The sequence below is a fragment of the Sorex araneus genome, chromosome 3, assembly GCF_027595985.1.
Source record: "Sorex araneus isolate mSorAra2 chromosome 3, mSorAra2.pri, whole genome shotgun sequence".
In the NCBI taxonomy this organism is placed as follows: Eukaryota; Metazoa; Chordata; class Mammalia; order Eulipotyphla; family Soricidae; genus Sorex; species Sorex araneus.
Window position 1 is genome coordinate 129,475,306 of NC_073304.1, and position 15,236 is coordinate 129,490,541.

Sequence of the window (15,236 nt, forward strand, 5' to 3'; positions counted from 1 at the left end):
TTCAATAGTGGAGATTTTAATAAATACGACAGATAATGGGCCCTGCTCACTTGGACATTTGCTGAAGGTTTAAACATTAAATTATGTATATTTGACCTAGGAGAAATACAGGAATAAAGTTGATTTTATATATAATTAAGTTATGGGTGTCAGGTTGAATTTGCTGCAGCGTGGAAGAAAGCTGTGCCCTCTCGATTCCTTTGCATGTCTTACAAAACAGAATGTTACGAATGTTATTCTAGTTTCTTTAAATTGCCTTTGATATCTGTGGGGTGGACAATTGTCATGACTGGTAAAAAAAATAAAAGTACATATAACAATTAAATAAATCTCTGAACTAAAGTAACAAAATAGGAAATTTCAGTTCCATGGAAATACTGAAAGATTAAATGAAATCATGAAGTTGAAATTCAGTAAAGAGGGAGAAATAACTTGCCATCTTCCCATAAATCTGTCCCCAGGCAGCACTGCGGGTAAATAATCCCAAACCACCATCCTAAAACTTCTAGACTCACTGGCACAAAATCCTATTTCACAATGCTACTCCCAAGAAGTTCTTGGCCTCTCTAGTTGAATACCTAATCTTTGTCAGTAAAAACAGTCAGAATAAAATTTGGCAACACTGATAAGCTCTCAGTACACACTCCCACCTCTTCCTGCCTTCCAGATGGTTCTCAGTCAGTGTATCTACACACATGAATGATGGTTCTGGTACCTGAATCATAGTCTATACATTAGCTCGAGCCTAAACTTTATTTTTCTCTGTGGGGTGTCATAAAATAAATGCAGTTATGTAGTTGGGGAAGTCAAATATGTTTTACAGAGGGTTTTTTTTAAAAGCAATTTTTTTTAAACAAAGTGTTCATAACTAGGACTTGTTACATGTAAATGGATGGATAGACGCACCAGGGATAGTCTGAGGCATGCCAGATGCGATAGACTGTAGACCTTGATTTTCTGCTTGATAAAATGGAATCAGGAGCACCTGTCACATAGGGTTTATTTTTAACAGCTCAGTAAGAATTTACATATGTGTTTATATAAGCATTTCTTGGACTGCACTTTCCTATACAAAAGGGCGGTTGCAGAAAAGCTTAAAATGATAATGTATACACCCAAACACAGAGATGGTGGAAGATTAAAGGAGCTGTCTGTGGAATTTGGGCCTTGAAAGAGCCCACAAAAGCGACAGTGGGATGATAGTATATAGTAGGCTTGTCAGGCTTGTCTCTGCTCCTTCCTCAGAACCTTCCGAGGGACCCAACAATGCTAAAATCCTTTCCATTCTGCCCGAGCCCTCCCACCACTAGTCCTGACACCAGGAGGAAAATTGTTTCTGGATAGAAGTGATCCAAACAAGAGTCACTGCAGTTAAATAAATCTCTGAATGAAAGTTACAAAACAGAAGATTTTGTTTTATGACTAAGAAAAATGACTTGCAGAGATTAGTGAAAGTCCAGAAGGTGTGAGATGATGGTTTGGGATTATTTACTGCAGTGCTGCTTGGGGCAGATTTATGGGAAGATGGCAAGTCACATGCACTTGCTGCAATTCCTTTTTTTATCATTTTCTTTTAGTCATTGTTGAAATGTTCAGTGTGTCACTTCCTGTACCATTCTTTTTTTTTTTTTTTTTTTTTTTTTTTTGCTTTTTGGGTCACACCCAGCGATGCACAGGGGTTAACTCCTGGCTCTGTACTCAGGATTAACTCCTGGTGGTGCTCGGGGGATCGTGTGGGATGTTGGGAATTGAACCCGGGTCGGCCGCGTGCAAGCAAACGCCTTACCCGCTGTGTTATCACTCCAGCCGCATGCACCATTCTTTATTTTAAAATGTAATCACCATCAAGGACAGGTTACTTTCACCTGAATTTTGTGCTGATGTATTTAAAGTGTTAGGACTTTGAAAACTGAGTCCCATTAGAGAACTGAAAAAAGTAATACTGTTTGGGAATGGCATCCTGGCAGTGAAAGAGGCTGGACCTCAATTGGTCAGTCCTGGGTCCCCCAATTTTTCCCTCACTTCCCTGTTGCCCACCCCTAGCCTAAAGACATAGGTTGACAACTGCAGAGCAAAGAGAGAAAGAGAGAAATATATTTTTTCACCTATATGCTTCTGTGTTCCTTAGTGATGAAAGAGCCTTGACTGCTAGATTCTCACCTAGCTCTCTGCAGGATGATTGACATGGATCAAGAGTGTCAAGCCGCATCGTGACTCTCAAGGCATTGCCTTTGTTCTCTTGATCTTTTTTAGTTGTTTTTGTTTGTTTGTTTGTTTGTTTTTTGCTTTTTGCTTTTTGCGGTCACACCTGGCGATGCACAGGGGTTACTCCTGGCTCCGCACTCAGGAATTACCCCTAGCGGTGCTCAGGGGACCATATGGGATGCTGGGAATCAAACCTGGGTCGTCCGTGTGCAAGTGTGCAAGGCAAACGCCCTACCCACTGTGCTCTCACTCCAGCCCCATCTCTTGACCTTTTTTAAAAGTCCTTAAAGGCTAAAGGCTGCAGTTCTGAAAAACGCATTATGTGCTTTTAGGCCTCAGTTAGCAAGCAGTACCTGTTTTTTTGCATCAGGTAGACCCATGAATCAAGCAATAGTATCCAAATACCTGAAACCCATCTAGGAATCCTTATCTGCTCAGGGTCCAGTCTTTTGGGAAATCTTGTTACTGGGTTCAGTAAATATGATTTTTCCAAGCTGCAAAGGTAATAAACTTATTTTCCAAGATGGAAAAATGGAAAAGTCTTTATAATTCTTCATGGAAAAACTAGAATGAATTCATTTCTCAAAGATTTTGAGGACATTATAGGAAATTAGATCAATAGCATGCTAGTAAGATACTCTGATTCAAAGATGTATAGTTTTTATATCATAGTATCATTTAGAATATGTCTAAAATTATTCTGTAGTTATAATCAATAGCCATATTTGCTTTGTCACTATTAGGTAAAATGATACAGTGTTGAACAATGACTTATCTCTAGAGTGATAAAATTTAAGGATGTACTTCCTTATGACTTCATACTCTTGGCTATTTCTTTGATTGTGTTGTTTTATTTTGCTTTGTTTTATTTTGGGGTCATGCCTGAAGGTTCTCAGGGCTTACACCTGGCTTTGTGCTCAGGGATCTTTCCTGGAGGGGCTCAGGGAACTATATAACGGGCTGGGGATAGGACCCAGGTCAGCTACATGCAAGGCAAGCACCCTGTCCACTGTTCCAGCCCAACTCTTGGTTTTTATGGGTCATATCTAGCCATTTAGCTGAAGACCCTCTTTTCTGCTCCCACCAGTTGCATAGTTCTACTTACTAGGGAGGTTGACCTGTACTTGGTCATCTCACAGACCTGGTTGTTTATAAGGAAGTCTCTTTCTGTACCAAAACAGTCAAGTAGGACCAGCTATAGTTCCTAATGCCCACTGCAAAATGAAAATGAGGGACTCCTTCTTGTTCCTACATTATTTAGAATTTTAAGGCAACAGATGTAAAGCATTCAGTCAAGTCCAGGGCCAGGATCCTGTGCAAAGCTGTGCACCTCCCCAGCCAGAAAATCTGCTCTGGCACCAGGCTTCCGGTTCAGCATCCTATCAATGCCTGAATCCTCTAGACCTGCACAGCCACTAGAATTGTGAGTGCCAGCCTCAGTCTCATTCACACTTTGTCTCCGGTCCAAGTCAGTCACTCCGAGACAAACATCTAAACATCAGGCCCAAACCAGGCTTAACTTTATCATTTATCTAAAACTAAAACATTAGATTGAAAGCTGCCTGCCTTGGAGAATTTGCCTGAGCTTTCTGCCCTTTGCTCCTGGTTTTGAGTTAATGCTTTCATAGGTTTGTTTTCATCAAGGCAGATCTGAAGTCAAGGGGATGTGGCAGGGTATTTTTTTTGTACCTGAACATCATCAATGCCACATTTCTCTACTTTGGATAAGAAGGGCCACTGACCCTGGAAAACATATTTGAAGAGAGAGCCTGAGGACTTTCTGGTGACTGCTCAGTGCAAAGATGATTGTAGTGTCGTAGGGATCCGAGAGTCCCAGCTTGCTCAAGACACCGTCTCTAGTTCACAAAGCTGGAATCTAAGTGCAGCCTCTGCTGTAAAAGGCTGAACCATCATTTGTTAACTTAAATGTATTTATTAATTCTTACAGTGTTTTTAGTAGATCCTTTCAGTAGAATCTAAGTACAGTGTCACGTCTGAGATGAGACATCTCGTCTTCTTTCTTTCCAGTTTGTATACCCTTAGTTTCAGTTCCTTGCATAATTTCTCTGAGAAGAATAAAGAAAATCACTTCTTTATTTTCATCTTTCTGTAACTTAAATTTCACTAGCCTCTGACTGTATAAACTAATGACAATCTATGATAATATTAATGGTTCCCGTGACTCTGTCACCAATATAAATCACAAATATTTCATTAGCTAGTTACCATCTTTATAGAGCTCTCAAAACATTGTATGAATATCAGCACTTTAAAATTATGGGAGTTATCAAATTTGCCTCTAGACATCATAGATTAATGCATTAATTAAGACAACAGAGTATAATCTTTTACGTGTTTTAGTAACAATAACTCATATAATTGTTTTTTGTTAGTATTTTTCTATTTTATTTTGCACATGTAAAAGCAAGGATCATATGTGGGATGTAAATAAACACACCCAATGGAACAACAAATGGCCAAAGGAAACAACCTGAGAACTGGTCTATAGAATTGAATTTACCATCATGGGGAACAAGGGGCATAGGGGAGTGAGGTGGAGGTTAGGTTAGGGGTGGGGACAGTCTGGGAGAGGGTGTGACATTGGGATATAATTAACATACAGGGCTGGGACAAATGGAGATGTTACTTAAGTGCCCGCTCAAGTAAATTGATGAACAACGGGATGACAGTGATACAGTGATTAAAATTTGAAGGGAATGTCATAGTAACAGAAACTCCCAGAGGTTATTGAGTCTAAGATCTGGAGACCATTCCGGTCCTGCTGCTCTTCAGGGTCCTTCATGTGGCAGGAAAATTCTCTTTTATCTGTGGGATCCCAGATGGGAGCTGCCTGCTGAAAATGGGCAAAGGGCCAAAGTATGATGGCCTCTCAGTATCTGTATTGAAAGCCATAATACTCAAAAGCAGAGAGAGAGAGAGAGAGAGAGAGAGGGAGGGAGGGAGAGAGAGAAGAGAATAAAAGTGCTTGCCATGGAGAATGGGTAATGGGAGGGAAACTGGGCACATTGGTGGTGGGAAATGTACACTGGTGGAGGGATGAGTGTTGGAACATTGTATGACTAAAACCCAATCATGAGCAGCTTTGTAGCTGTATCTCACAGTGACTCAATTAAAAAATAATAATAATAATAAAATAAATGGGGAAAAGGAAGTGGTTACTCACTGTCTAGAAGAGTTTAGTCTTTGAAAGCAACTAAGAAAATTAAGTCCCTTTATGCTCTCACTCACATAGGTACCTTCTCAAACCAGATTTTATGAGACGACCTGATCGAACATTTGATCCCTTCTCTGAAACTCCTGTTGATGGGGTTATTGCAGCTACTTGCTCAGTACAGGTAAGACACTTCCCTTCACAGAATAGTGTTGATCACTTCACAGAATAGGGTAGATGTGTATGCTGGTAAGTCTTATGAAATCATAATAGTATTCCATGTCAAATTGCAGTATCTCAAGGCTTTCAACTCTGAGTTAAAATTCACTCTACTTTCCCCTTATGAGCTATTTTTCTTCACTATTAAAATTACTAGCTACTTCTAGAAGATGTGAAACTGCAGGAACACTCATTTATTGTGGGTGGGAATGTAAGATTGTACTGAAACTGGAAGACAATTTGTTGATTTCTTATAAAACTTAATCATACTCTTTCTTATACAACTCTGCAATTGTGCTTCTTGATGTTTACCCAGATCTGGAAATTTACGTCCATACTCAAATCTATACAAGGACATTAGTTGAAGCTTTACTTATAATTGCAAAAATAAGTAGATTAACACATAACCTTGCCAGTCTCTGCTGTGTAGGCGGGATTCTCTCGGTAGCTTGCCGGGCTCCCCAAGAGGGACGGAGGAATCGAACCCGGGTCGACCACATGCAAGGCAAACCCCTTAACTGCTGTGCTATTGCTCCAGTCCACAAGAAGTTTATGCAAGTAAAAACGTTTTGTACGGTCATTTTTTTTTTAATGAGAACTGCAAAAAAGGCCTTACTTTTCATGATACTTGAATTTTATTATTTAATTTTATTTTCATTTCTAATTAAAATTCAAACCCCGCGCCTGGCTGTCTTCACTGTGGCCCCTCGGAGCAGGGCGGGGTGAGTTTCCCTCCCTGTCCGGAGCAGAGCCCCGGCAGCCGAAGACCTCCGGAAACAAGCCACAGCCATGCTCAAGGCCCATCTCCACACGTTTGGATGAGCCTCACGCATGAAGAAACTGGCAGAGGAACTCAGGTGTGCAGGACCCGGGGCTGAGATCTCCAAGCCTACTCGAATCGGGACTGGGCCTCCTCCACCTAGACCCTCCATTTTCCAGTAGCTTAGCAGCCACACCTACAAACTGCCCCTGGGCGCTGTTTATTCAACGGCCAAGATCCAGAGACTATAAAACAAAGCTCCTGGAAGCTTTTATAGCCTAGTTCTCCCTCATAGAGAACCTGGCAAAGTACCGAGAGCATCCTGCTTGCACGGCAGAGCCTGGCAAGCTCTCTGTGGCATATTGATATGCCAAATACAGTAAAAATGATGGGTCTCTTCCCCATACCCTGAAAGAGCCTCCAATGTGGCACTGCTGGGAAGAACGAGTAAAGAGAGGCTGCTAAAATTTCAGGGCTAGGACCAATGGAGATGTTACTGGTGCCCACTTGAGCAAATTGTTGATCAAAGGGATGAAAGTGATGAAAAGTGATGAAATACATAATCTAGCATATCTGGCTAATTGTCCAGAGCTAAAAAAAAATTAGGAACTAACACATCATGAAAAGATAGGGAAGAAACTTAAATGATTCTAAAATGTAAGATAGCAATGAAAAGGCTCCACGATCTATGAATCAGAAATTATGGAAAAGACAAAAGTGAATCTAGTTTTTAAAAAATCTGCAATTTCTGGGGGACTGGAGTTATAATACAACAGGGCACTTACCATGCACACATCCACTCCTTGTTTGATTCCTGGTATGTCATGTGGTCCCTTGAGCACTGCCAGGAGTGATCCCCGAGCACAGAGCAAGGAGCAAGCCCTGAGCACTTCCAGTGTGGCTAAAAGAAAAAATAAGTGGCTTCCATGAGTTTGGGGGAAAGAAAATGAGTAAGGGGTGCACAGACATTCGGTGGGCAGTTAAACAGATACATAAGATACTACAAGGGTAGATGTATGTCATTAGACATTTGTAAAAATTCATAAAATGGGCAATAGCAAGACCGGTGCAGCAAACTATTGAGTTTTAGTGATCCAGACATGTCAGTGTTGGGTCATTAAATGATACGTCAGTATGAATGTCATTAAGTGAAACAGATATACCACTGTGATGCAAGGTGTCCATCGTGAAGGAGATTATAGATGGAGGGAGAGGAGTAGATGGGAACTTCCTTTATATTCTGATTAATTTTTCCTTCCAGCCTAAAGTTGTAACAAAGCTTATTAGAAAAAAAGTATCTTCTATATGATTCCATTAACCAGAGATTCCATTAATAGAAAATTCCTGAAATGCAAACTGATGCACAGTAACAGAAGATAAGCGAGTGATTTCCTCTGAGCAGAGATGGAAGGAGGAGTAGATTGCAAAAAATACAGACAAACATTATTATTTTAACTGAGGTGATGGTTTCACAGGTGTGCTTATATATCAAAACCCAACTATTTAAACTTTTTAGCTATATAGTTTATTATGTGTCATTTATACCATTTAAAATTGCCTCCATGGGCTAGAGAAGAAAGATAGTGTAGTGGATAAAGTAGTTGTCCCAGTCTGGCCCCTGGAACCGTATAGGGTCCCCGAGCACCATCAAGTATCAACCCTGAGCATAGAGACAAAAATGAGCCTTGAGTACTTCCAAGTGCGACCCCCCCAAAAAATTGCTTCCAAATTATTAGATGGTAAGTAATGTTGGGAAAAACTCTTGTCTTGTAATTCCCATACTGGAAAGTAAATGAAGAATAATCTCCATTGCTTTACAAGAGAATTTAATGCTGATCTTCACAAATACATAACAGTGCTGGTGCTGGCCAGTGTTAATCAGAGTTTAAAAAAATAATAATAGCCAAAAGCTTTTGGCATCGCTTATCTTTCTGTGTGTCACTTTTTGAAACCATTAAAAACAATTTGGTGTTACTGTGTAATAATAATTTCAAGGCTCTGAAAGGTTCTTATGCCATTTTGAACCCATCACTTTTTTATATTAATTTTTATTTTGTGGAATCACTGTTAGAGCATTGCAAGGCTGTTCATGATTGGGTTTCAGCCATACAATGTTCCAACACCCATCACTCCACCAGTGTAATTTCCCAGCACCAGTGTCCCCAGTTTCCCTCCCACACCCCCCCAAAACCACTCCCCACTCCCGCCTGCCTCTATGTCAGGCACCTCTCTCTCTCTCTCTCTCTTTCTCTCTCTCTCTCTCTCTGTCTCTCTCTCTGTCTCTCTCATTTTAGGCTTTATTGTTTGCAATACATATACTTACTTTTATCTACTTTCAATACTGTTTTTGTCCAGAGAGGTTATTTCCAAGTAATATTGTCATAATGGACCCTCCTCTATCTTAACAACCCTCCACCCTCCCACACCCTTATGGTAATTTCCAACCCTTGACAAGTCCTTCCGGCCCCTTTTCCATGGCCCTGGATATTTGTTTCATACTATTTTTTTTTATATCCCACTAATGACTGCAGTCATTCTGTATCTGTCCCTCTACTTCTGGCTCATTTCACTCAGCATGATACTCTCCATGTCCAGCCATTTATAGGCAAATTTCATAACCTCATTTTTCCTAACAGCTTTGTAGGATTCCAGTGCCCATAACTTCTTTTTATAGGCATAGGAACTTAGGTCAGAGGAAGCTGTGGTGCAGATTATTTTTTTGTATTATATGATTCCCATCCATTTCCCTTTTTTATTTTTTAGGTGATTCTCGAGGTAAAGCCCCTGCCTAGCACAGTGCTTCACATATAAAAGTTTTTCTGTGATGTTTTGTGAAGTTGTTATAACGAATGAATTTAATTCCCATAGATAACTCTAATTTCTAAAGTTGAATGAAGGCTTTGTTTTTTCCTGATTATCCTCCGCTGGTGGTGACTACGCAGACTTCATTTCTCTTTCATCAATGTCTGGGTCACTGCAGGTCATATCTGGTCAGTTCTTATCAGATAAGAAAATCGGCACCTACGTAGAAGTGGATATGTACGGGCTGCCCACTGACACCATCCGGAAGGAGTTCCGTACTCGCATGGTGATGAACAACGGGCTCAACCCCGTGTACAACGAAGAATCGTTTGTCTTTCGGAAGGTAAGACATTCTGAATGTGGCCAAATCACTCTGGTCCACGCGAACACTCAGGGAAACACTGCCTGTTGCTGTGGCAAGTTAAGTAGAGACTCTTGCTTATTCTGACCCCTGCATGTATGGGTATGGAGAGAGACACCGTGGATGTCTTCCCTTTCTCCTTTCTGACTTAAACAGGATACCTTCACGAATTTATACAATTAATTAAAAAAATATATTAAATGGTCATTTGGATACAGGCCAGGAATGACTTTTTAGTATATAAAATCTCAGAGATAACCAGGTAGTTCAGATAAGACTGAAATTACTTAGGAGTTTTATGAAGAGTCCAAGTTTTCCAGTGATCTGTGCTTCTAAACATGTTCATTCATTTTATACACTGTGATAGGTCTTGGGTTACACAACCAAACCTAGGAGACTTCCCCTTTCCTTAAGGACTTCAAACTAACAATTTGTGCTCTATAGGACAATAATGCTGTGCGAAGTGGACAGCATCCTCGGAGGGTCAGTTCTCTTTATAAAGTAGATAGATGCTCCTATAAGCTTTTTTTTTCTGCTTTTTGGGTCACACCCAGTGATGCACAGGGGTTACTCCTGGCTCTGCACTCAGGAATTACTCCTGGCGGTGCTCAGGGGGACCATATGGGATGCTGGGAATCATACCTGGGTTGGCAGCATGCAAGGCAAACACCTTATCCACTGTGTTATTGCTCCAGCCCAAGAACTACATTTTTTCGAAGACAATCCATGAAATAGAAGTAGGGACTGTTAATAAATGCAAAATATTAAAAAAAATAAATGCAAAATATTTTTTCTTTCTTTTTTCTTTCTTCTACAGGGTCAGTGCTATAGCTTTGGTATTATTGTTGTTTCTGTTTGTCCCTTCCTTCTTTTGGCCCACCTGTGAAACAGTGTCTTACCTTTAGGCTTGCAGAATACATGGAATAAGTTCTCATTAATTGACTCCATCATACACTTATGAGTTCTTCCTTGCCCGGGCAGTATCTAATAATAGCACTATTCCCTTATTCAAAAGGGCAGGTAGGATGTTGACATTTAAAGACAAACAAATGTCCTTAAACAGTCATTTTGCATTGTCATGTACCTCTAGAAAGTAGGGTCATTTTTTGATATCCACAGGTTTTATATTTTCTAGTTCATTTGTAGAACTGGATGCTGGATTTCATAATCAATCAGTCATTCTTTCTAATAATTGTAATAACACCGAATCATTTCTCTAATCTTTTTGTCCACTCCAGATGTATTGAAGAGCCATGCATTAGCACTGCAATCCCCAAAACTGTTTTTCCCTCTCTTTTGTTCTGTATTCATAACTAAAATTATTGCTGGCATGTGGCTATCCAGTTTTCCCAGCCCCATTTTTACCCTACCCCATTTTTATACCCCAAATCCTTTGTCATAAGGGAATTGTCCATAATTCTGAGGATTTATCTCTGGGTTCTCAATTCTTTTTTTTTTTTTTGGATTTTATTTATTTATTTATTTTTTACAGTTACAGATTTATACATTTTTGTGCTCATGTTTCTCCCTTACACAGTTTGATAACCCATCCCTTCACCAGTGCCCATTCTCCAACACCAGTAAACCCAACATCCCTCCCCCCCTCTCCAGTCCCGAACTCTGGTACATCTGTACAATGGAATACTATGCAGCTGTTAGAAAGAATGAGGTCATGACGTTTGCATATAAGTGGATCAGCATGGAAAGTATCATGCTAAGTGAAATGAGTCAGAAAGAGAGAGACAGACATAGAAAGATTGCACTCATCTGTGGAATATAGAATAATAGACTATAAGACTAACACCCAAGAATAGTAGAAATAAGTACCAGGAGGTTGTCTCCATGGCTTGGAGGCTGGTCTCTCATTCCGGGCAACTCAGACATGGGTTCTCAATTCTGTTCCATTAGTCTGAGAGTGAATCTTTAATCCAGTGCAGTACCATTTTGATTAACCTTCTCAAAATGCAAAATAGAATGGCCAGAGAGATTATACAGGGATAAACGCTCTTGTCTTGTACATGGACGACTGCATTTTGATCCCTGGCACTGCCTCCTTTCCCCTGAGCACTGCTGATATCACCCCTAAACTAAAAAACAAACAAATGAAACAAGTTTCCATATGACCCAGTAATTACACTGCTTTGCATCTGCCCCCAAACACAAAACATTAGTTCAGATAGAGAGGTACACATCCACATTAATTGCAATGCTTGATACACTAGCTAGAATATGGAGGCAATGCAAGTGTCCAAGGACAGATGAATGGATAAAGAAGTTGGGGTATATGGGCACGTAGAATACTACAAAGGTCTGAAAGATAGGGGAAATCCTGCAGTTTACTGCAACTTGGATGAAATTAGGATCGTGTTAAGCAAAACAGGTCAGACAGAGAGGGAAAAACATGGAATGAGCTCACTCATGGAGAGAAACAAAACAGGGGAGTAGACAGTGCTGAGTGATGGCAAACTCTTGGGAAAGTACCAAAGAAGAGGGAGAAAGGGAGGAGGAGAATAAAGAGATGAACTAGAAGTAGTGGCAGGACTTTGGTGAAAGGTCTTGAGCACTTTGGTGATGATGAGGTGCAGTTACTTTGGACGTTAACACCATAAATGGTAACAACTATTAGAAACCTAAAAGATATGTTGAAACCTAAAATATAAAAATTATGTGAATAATTTTATAAAACATAATTAAATTGTTAAAATTTATAAAAATACTATTTAAATCATTATAATTAAATTGTTGCATTTTAATTAAAATATAAGATTATACTACTATACAAAGGTGCTAGTTGCTTCTTTAGGAATAGGTTATGTAGGTGTTTCTGTTCCACTTGCCTGTTATACACAGATATTAAGCTTAACTTAACAAAGTAGAAATTAACCAGTATCCTATATTTTTTTCTTTGTTTTGTTTACTATCCTATTCCTCGGAGGCTAACTGACCCTTGATGTGAATACCATTAGCCTTGCAATTCCCTACCATCTGTGTGGTACAAATTGCATTCCCACCTATGATTTTTCTTTTGGTCTCTCCTGCCTCGTTTACCCAGAATGTTAGATCTGGATCTTTGCTCATTATGGCCAGTGTTCCTTGGCATAATGAATTATCCCTACACACATTTCTAGTCATGCAGAACATTGAGTGCAGATATCCAAGTAAGAACATATCAAACATGGTTTTTGTAATGCTAGTGACCCCAGAAACAAAATGCCAATCCTGGATTCTTCACTGTTTCCTAGAATTGGTCTTGGGCTGATTTTCATCATAAAGGAATAGTTTAAAGCAATTTGGGTATGGTCCAGGTTCCTCGAGTCAGAAATTTTAGGAGCAACATTATAAAATTCAGTGAAATTACTATTTGCAGGTGATTCTCCCTGACCTGGCAGTCTTGAGAATAGCAGTGTATGATGACAACAACAAGCTGATCGGCCAGAGGATTCTCCCACTGGACGGCCTCCAAGCAGGCTATCGACATATTTCCCTTCGAAATGAGGGGAATAAGCCTTTATCGCTGCCAACAATTTTCTGCAATATTGTTCTTAAAACTTATGTGCCTGATGGATTTGGAGGTGAGTTGGACATTTGAATTCAAAGTACAATACCAATTTATTTCTATGTATGTTATTCTCAATTATTCAGTTATAAAATATTTCAGTAGTAGTGGGGGTTTTATTTGTCTATTTAGTTTGGTTGGTCCTGAGTCACCATGGCTGTTCTTTGAGAATTACTCCTGGCTGCAGGCTCAAGGATTATTCCTGGGGTGGGACTCAAAACATGGAATGCTGGAGGTCAGACTCGGGTCTGTTGCATGCAGGGCAGGTGCTCTGCCTGCTGAATTATCTCTCTGGCCCCAAACTGATCACTGAAAAATGATTTGTTGCTGCCTGTGCTGCTATCCCTTATAGCACCATGAAAACAAGTAGCCTCATATTTTGTCGTCTGAAATGATGAAATTATGAGGCTAAAGGTAATTTTTAGGATTCAATAATTCAGTTTTATCACTAAATTTATTTATTGAAGGATATATTTGCATCATTATTTAAAGGGAGAAGGAGTCACTGAAATAGTACAATCGGTAGGGTACTTGCCTTGCAGGCAGAAACCTGGGTTCAATTTCCTGAGTCCACCAGGAGTTATTCCTGAGCGCAGAGTGAGGAGTAACCCATGAGCACTGCCCGATGTGGTTCCAAAACAAACAAACAAAAATTCTTTTTTTAAATAAAGAGAGAAAGAGAAATAATGTAAAACCATAGGTAGCTTATTGATTGAGTTTATTAAAAGACTTTTAAGAGACTGAGTTTACTAAAAGACCTAGAATTAACTACTAACATGCTTGAGTTGTCTTCCATCCCTAAGTGAGTTCAGTTTTATAAAAGTTTCCAGGATTCAGAGAACACTTAACCAATGGGAGGATTCGGTACTGAAACAAGTCAAAAGGATTTGGACAGATCCCAAACCCAAGCATATAAATATGTATAGCCCCTACTAAGACAAGTACTTGAAAAGAAAACAGAGATTCTCTTTATTTTCAGAATCCATTGAACCATAAGGAAACAGTATAGTAGTGTAATGGTGTTAAATTTACCAAGGATTCAAATTCTAATTTGGCATTATTACCATATGACTTTGTGACTATGATATAATCTCTTACGACTCAGCCCCAGGCCTATAAAGGGATACTCCCTTCCTCCTTGAGTTCTGGTGAAGTGTTCTTCATTGCAGAATTTCATGTAGCTAGGTTTAAAATAGTACGCACCTGTCTGTGTGTGACTCTTGATACTATTCCCTCACATAATCCTTAGTGAAATGATGTACATTTGCCAGTATCCCATATGTCCTACTCCTGCATCAAAGGCAATTTAATAACAAATAATTCCTAGGTAACTGGCACATTTTTATTTTTAATTTTAAAAAAAGAAACTTGACATCATGGTCACTGTCCACTTTTTGTTTGTTTCGGGAGCACACCCTGGAGTGCTCAGGACTTACTTTTGGCTCTTTGCTCAGGGGTTACTCAGTCTAGGAGAACATATGGGGTGCCCTCATCAACCCGGGTAAGTTGTGTGCAAGGGAAACGTTCCTTATGCAGTATACTATCACTCCAGTCCTCATACTTGAAGTTTGTTTTTCTTGTTTGTTTGTTTGTTTTTTATTTTTTTTGTTTTTTCAAAAACAATTTAACATGAAATCTGTGATGATGAAATAGTGAAAATTAAGTCATCTAATTTCTGCACTATACAGAATTATATAGCCATTTTGTTTCAGAAACATGGGATTATGTCATGGTTTGTTTTTAATGGCTTCTCTGGAGGGCATATTTTCTGCAACTAATTCTCAGCTATGATAACCTGTTTTCAGGCTAGAGAAGTAAAATGAGTCCTGAGGATTTTTCAGCCTCAAAAACCTAGAGAGAAGGCTCCCTTTTTTTTTTCAGTTTATTTTTCTTTAAAAATGACGTCTCCTGCCAAGAGGGAAGAGGTGTTGTGGGTTTAAGTAAGCAGACCCAAGAGACCAGAACCTCGCCATGTATGTTCAGTGTTTGTCGTGGCTTCAAGGTATCATCACGTTCCACATAAATCAAAAGCAGGCAGTGTGTAATAAATTACAGAGGCACTTGTATAAACAAATATGGTGGGAGATTTAAAAGTTTTGCCTTTTCCTGGGTTATATTTCCAGTGTAGCTTTCTACTTCATTCCAGAGAACTGAGTCATTT

General features: G+C 39.6%; 1 protein-coding gene across 11 annotated transcripts in view; it reads left to right on the plus strand.

The window, feature by feature from the left end:
• Window positions 1-15,236, plus strand: part of PLCB4 (phospholipase C beta 4) — a 455,945-nt gene that overhangs the window by 387,553 nt on the left and 53,156 nt on the right. For all 11 annotated transcript variants that reach the window (XM_055131101.1, XM_055131100.1, XM_055131094.1 and 8 more), the window contains 3 exons: window positions 5,459-5,561; window positions 9,337-9,501; window positions 12,887-13,091. In XM_055131101.1, the coding sequence (XP_054987076.1) occupies window positions 5,459-5,561; window positions 9,337-9,501; window positions 12,887-13,091 (473 nt within the window). The remainder of the gene's footprint in view (window positions 1-5,458; window positions 5,562-9,336; window positions 9,502-12,886; window positions 13,092-15,236) is intronic.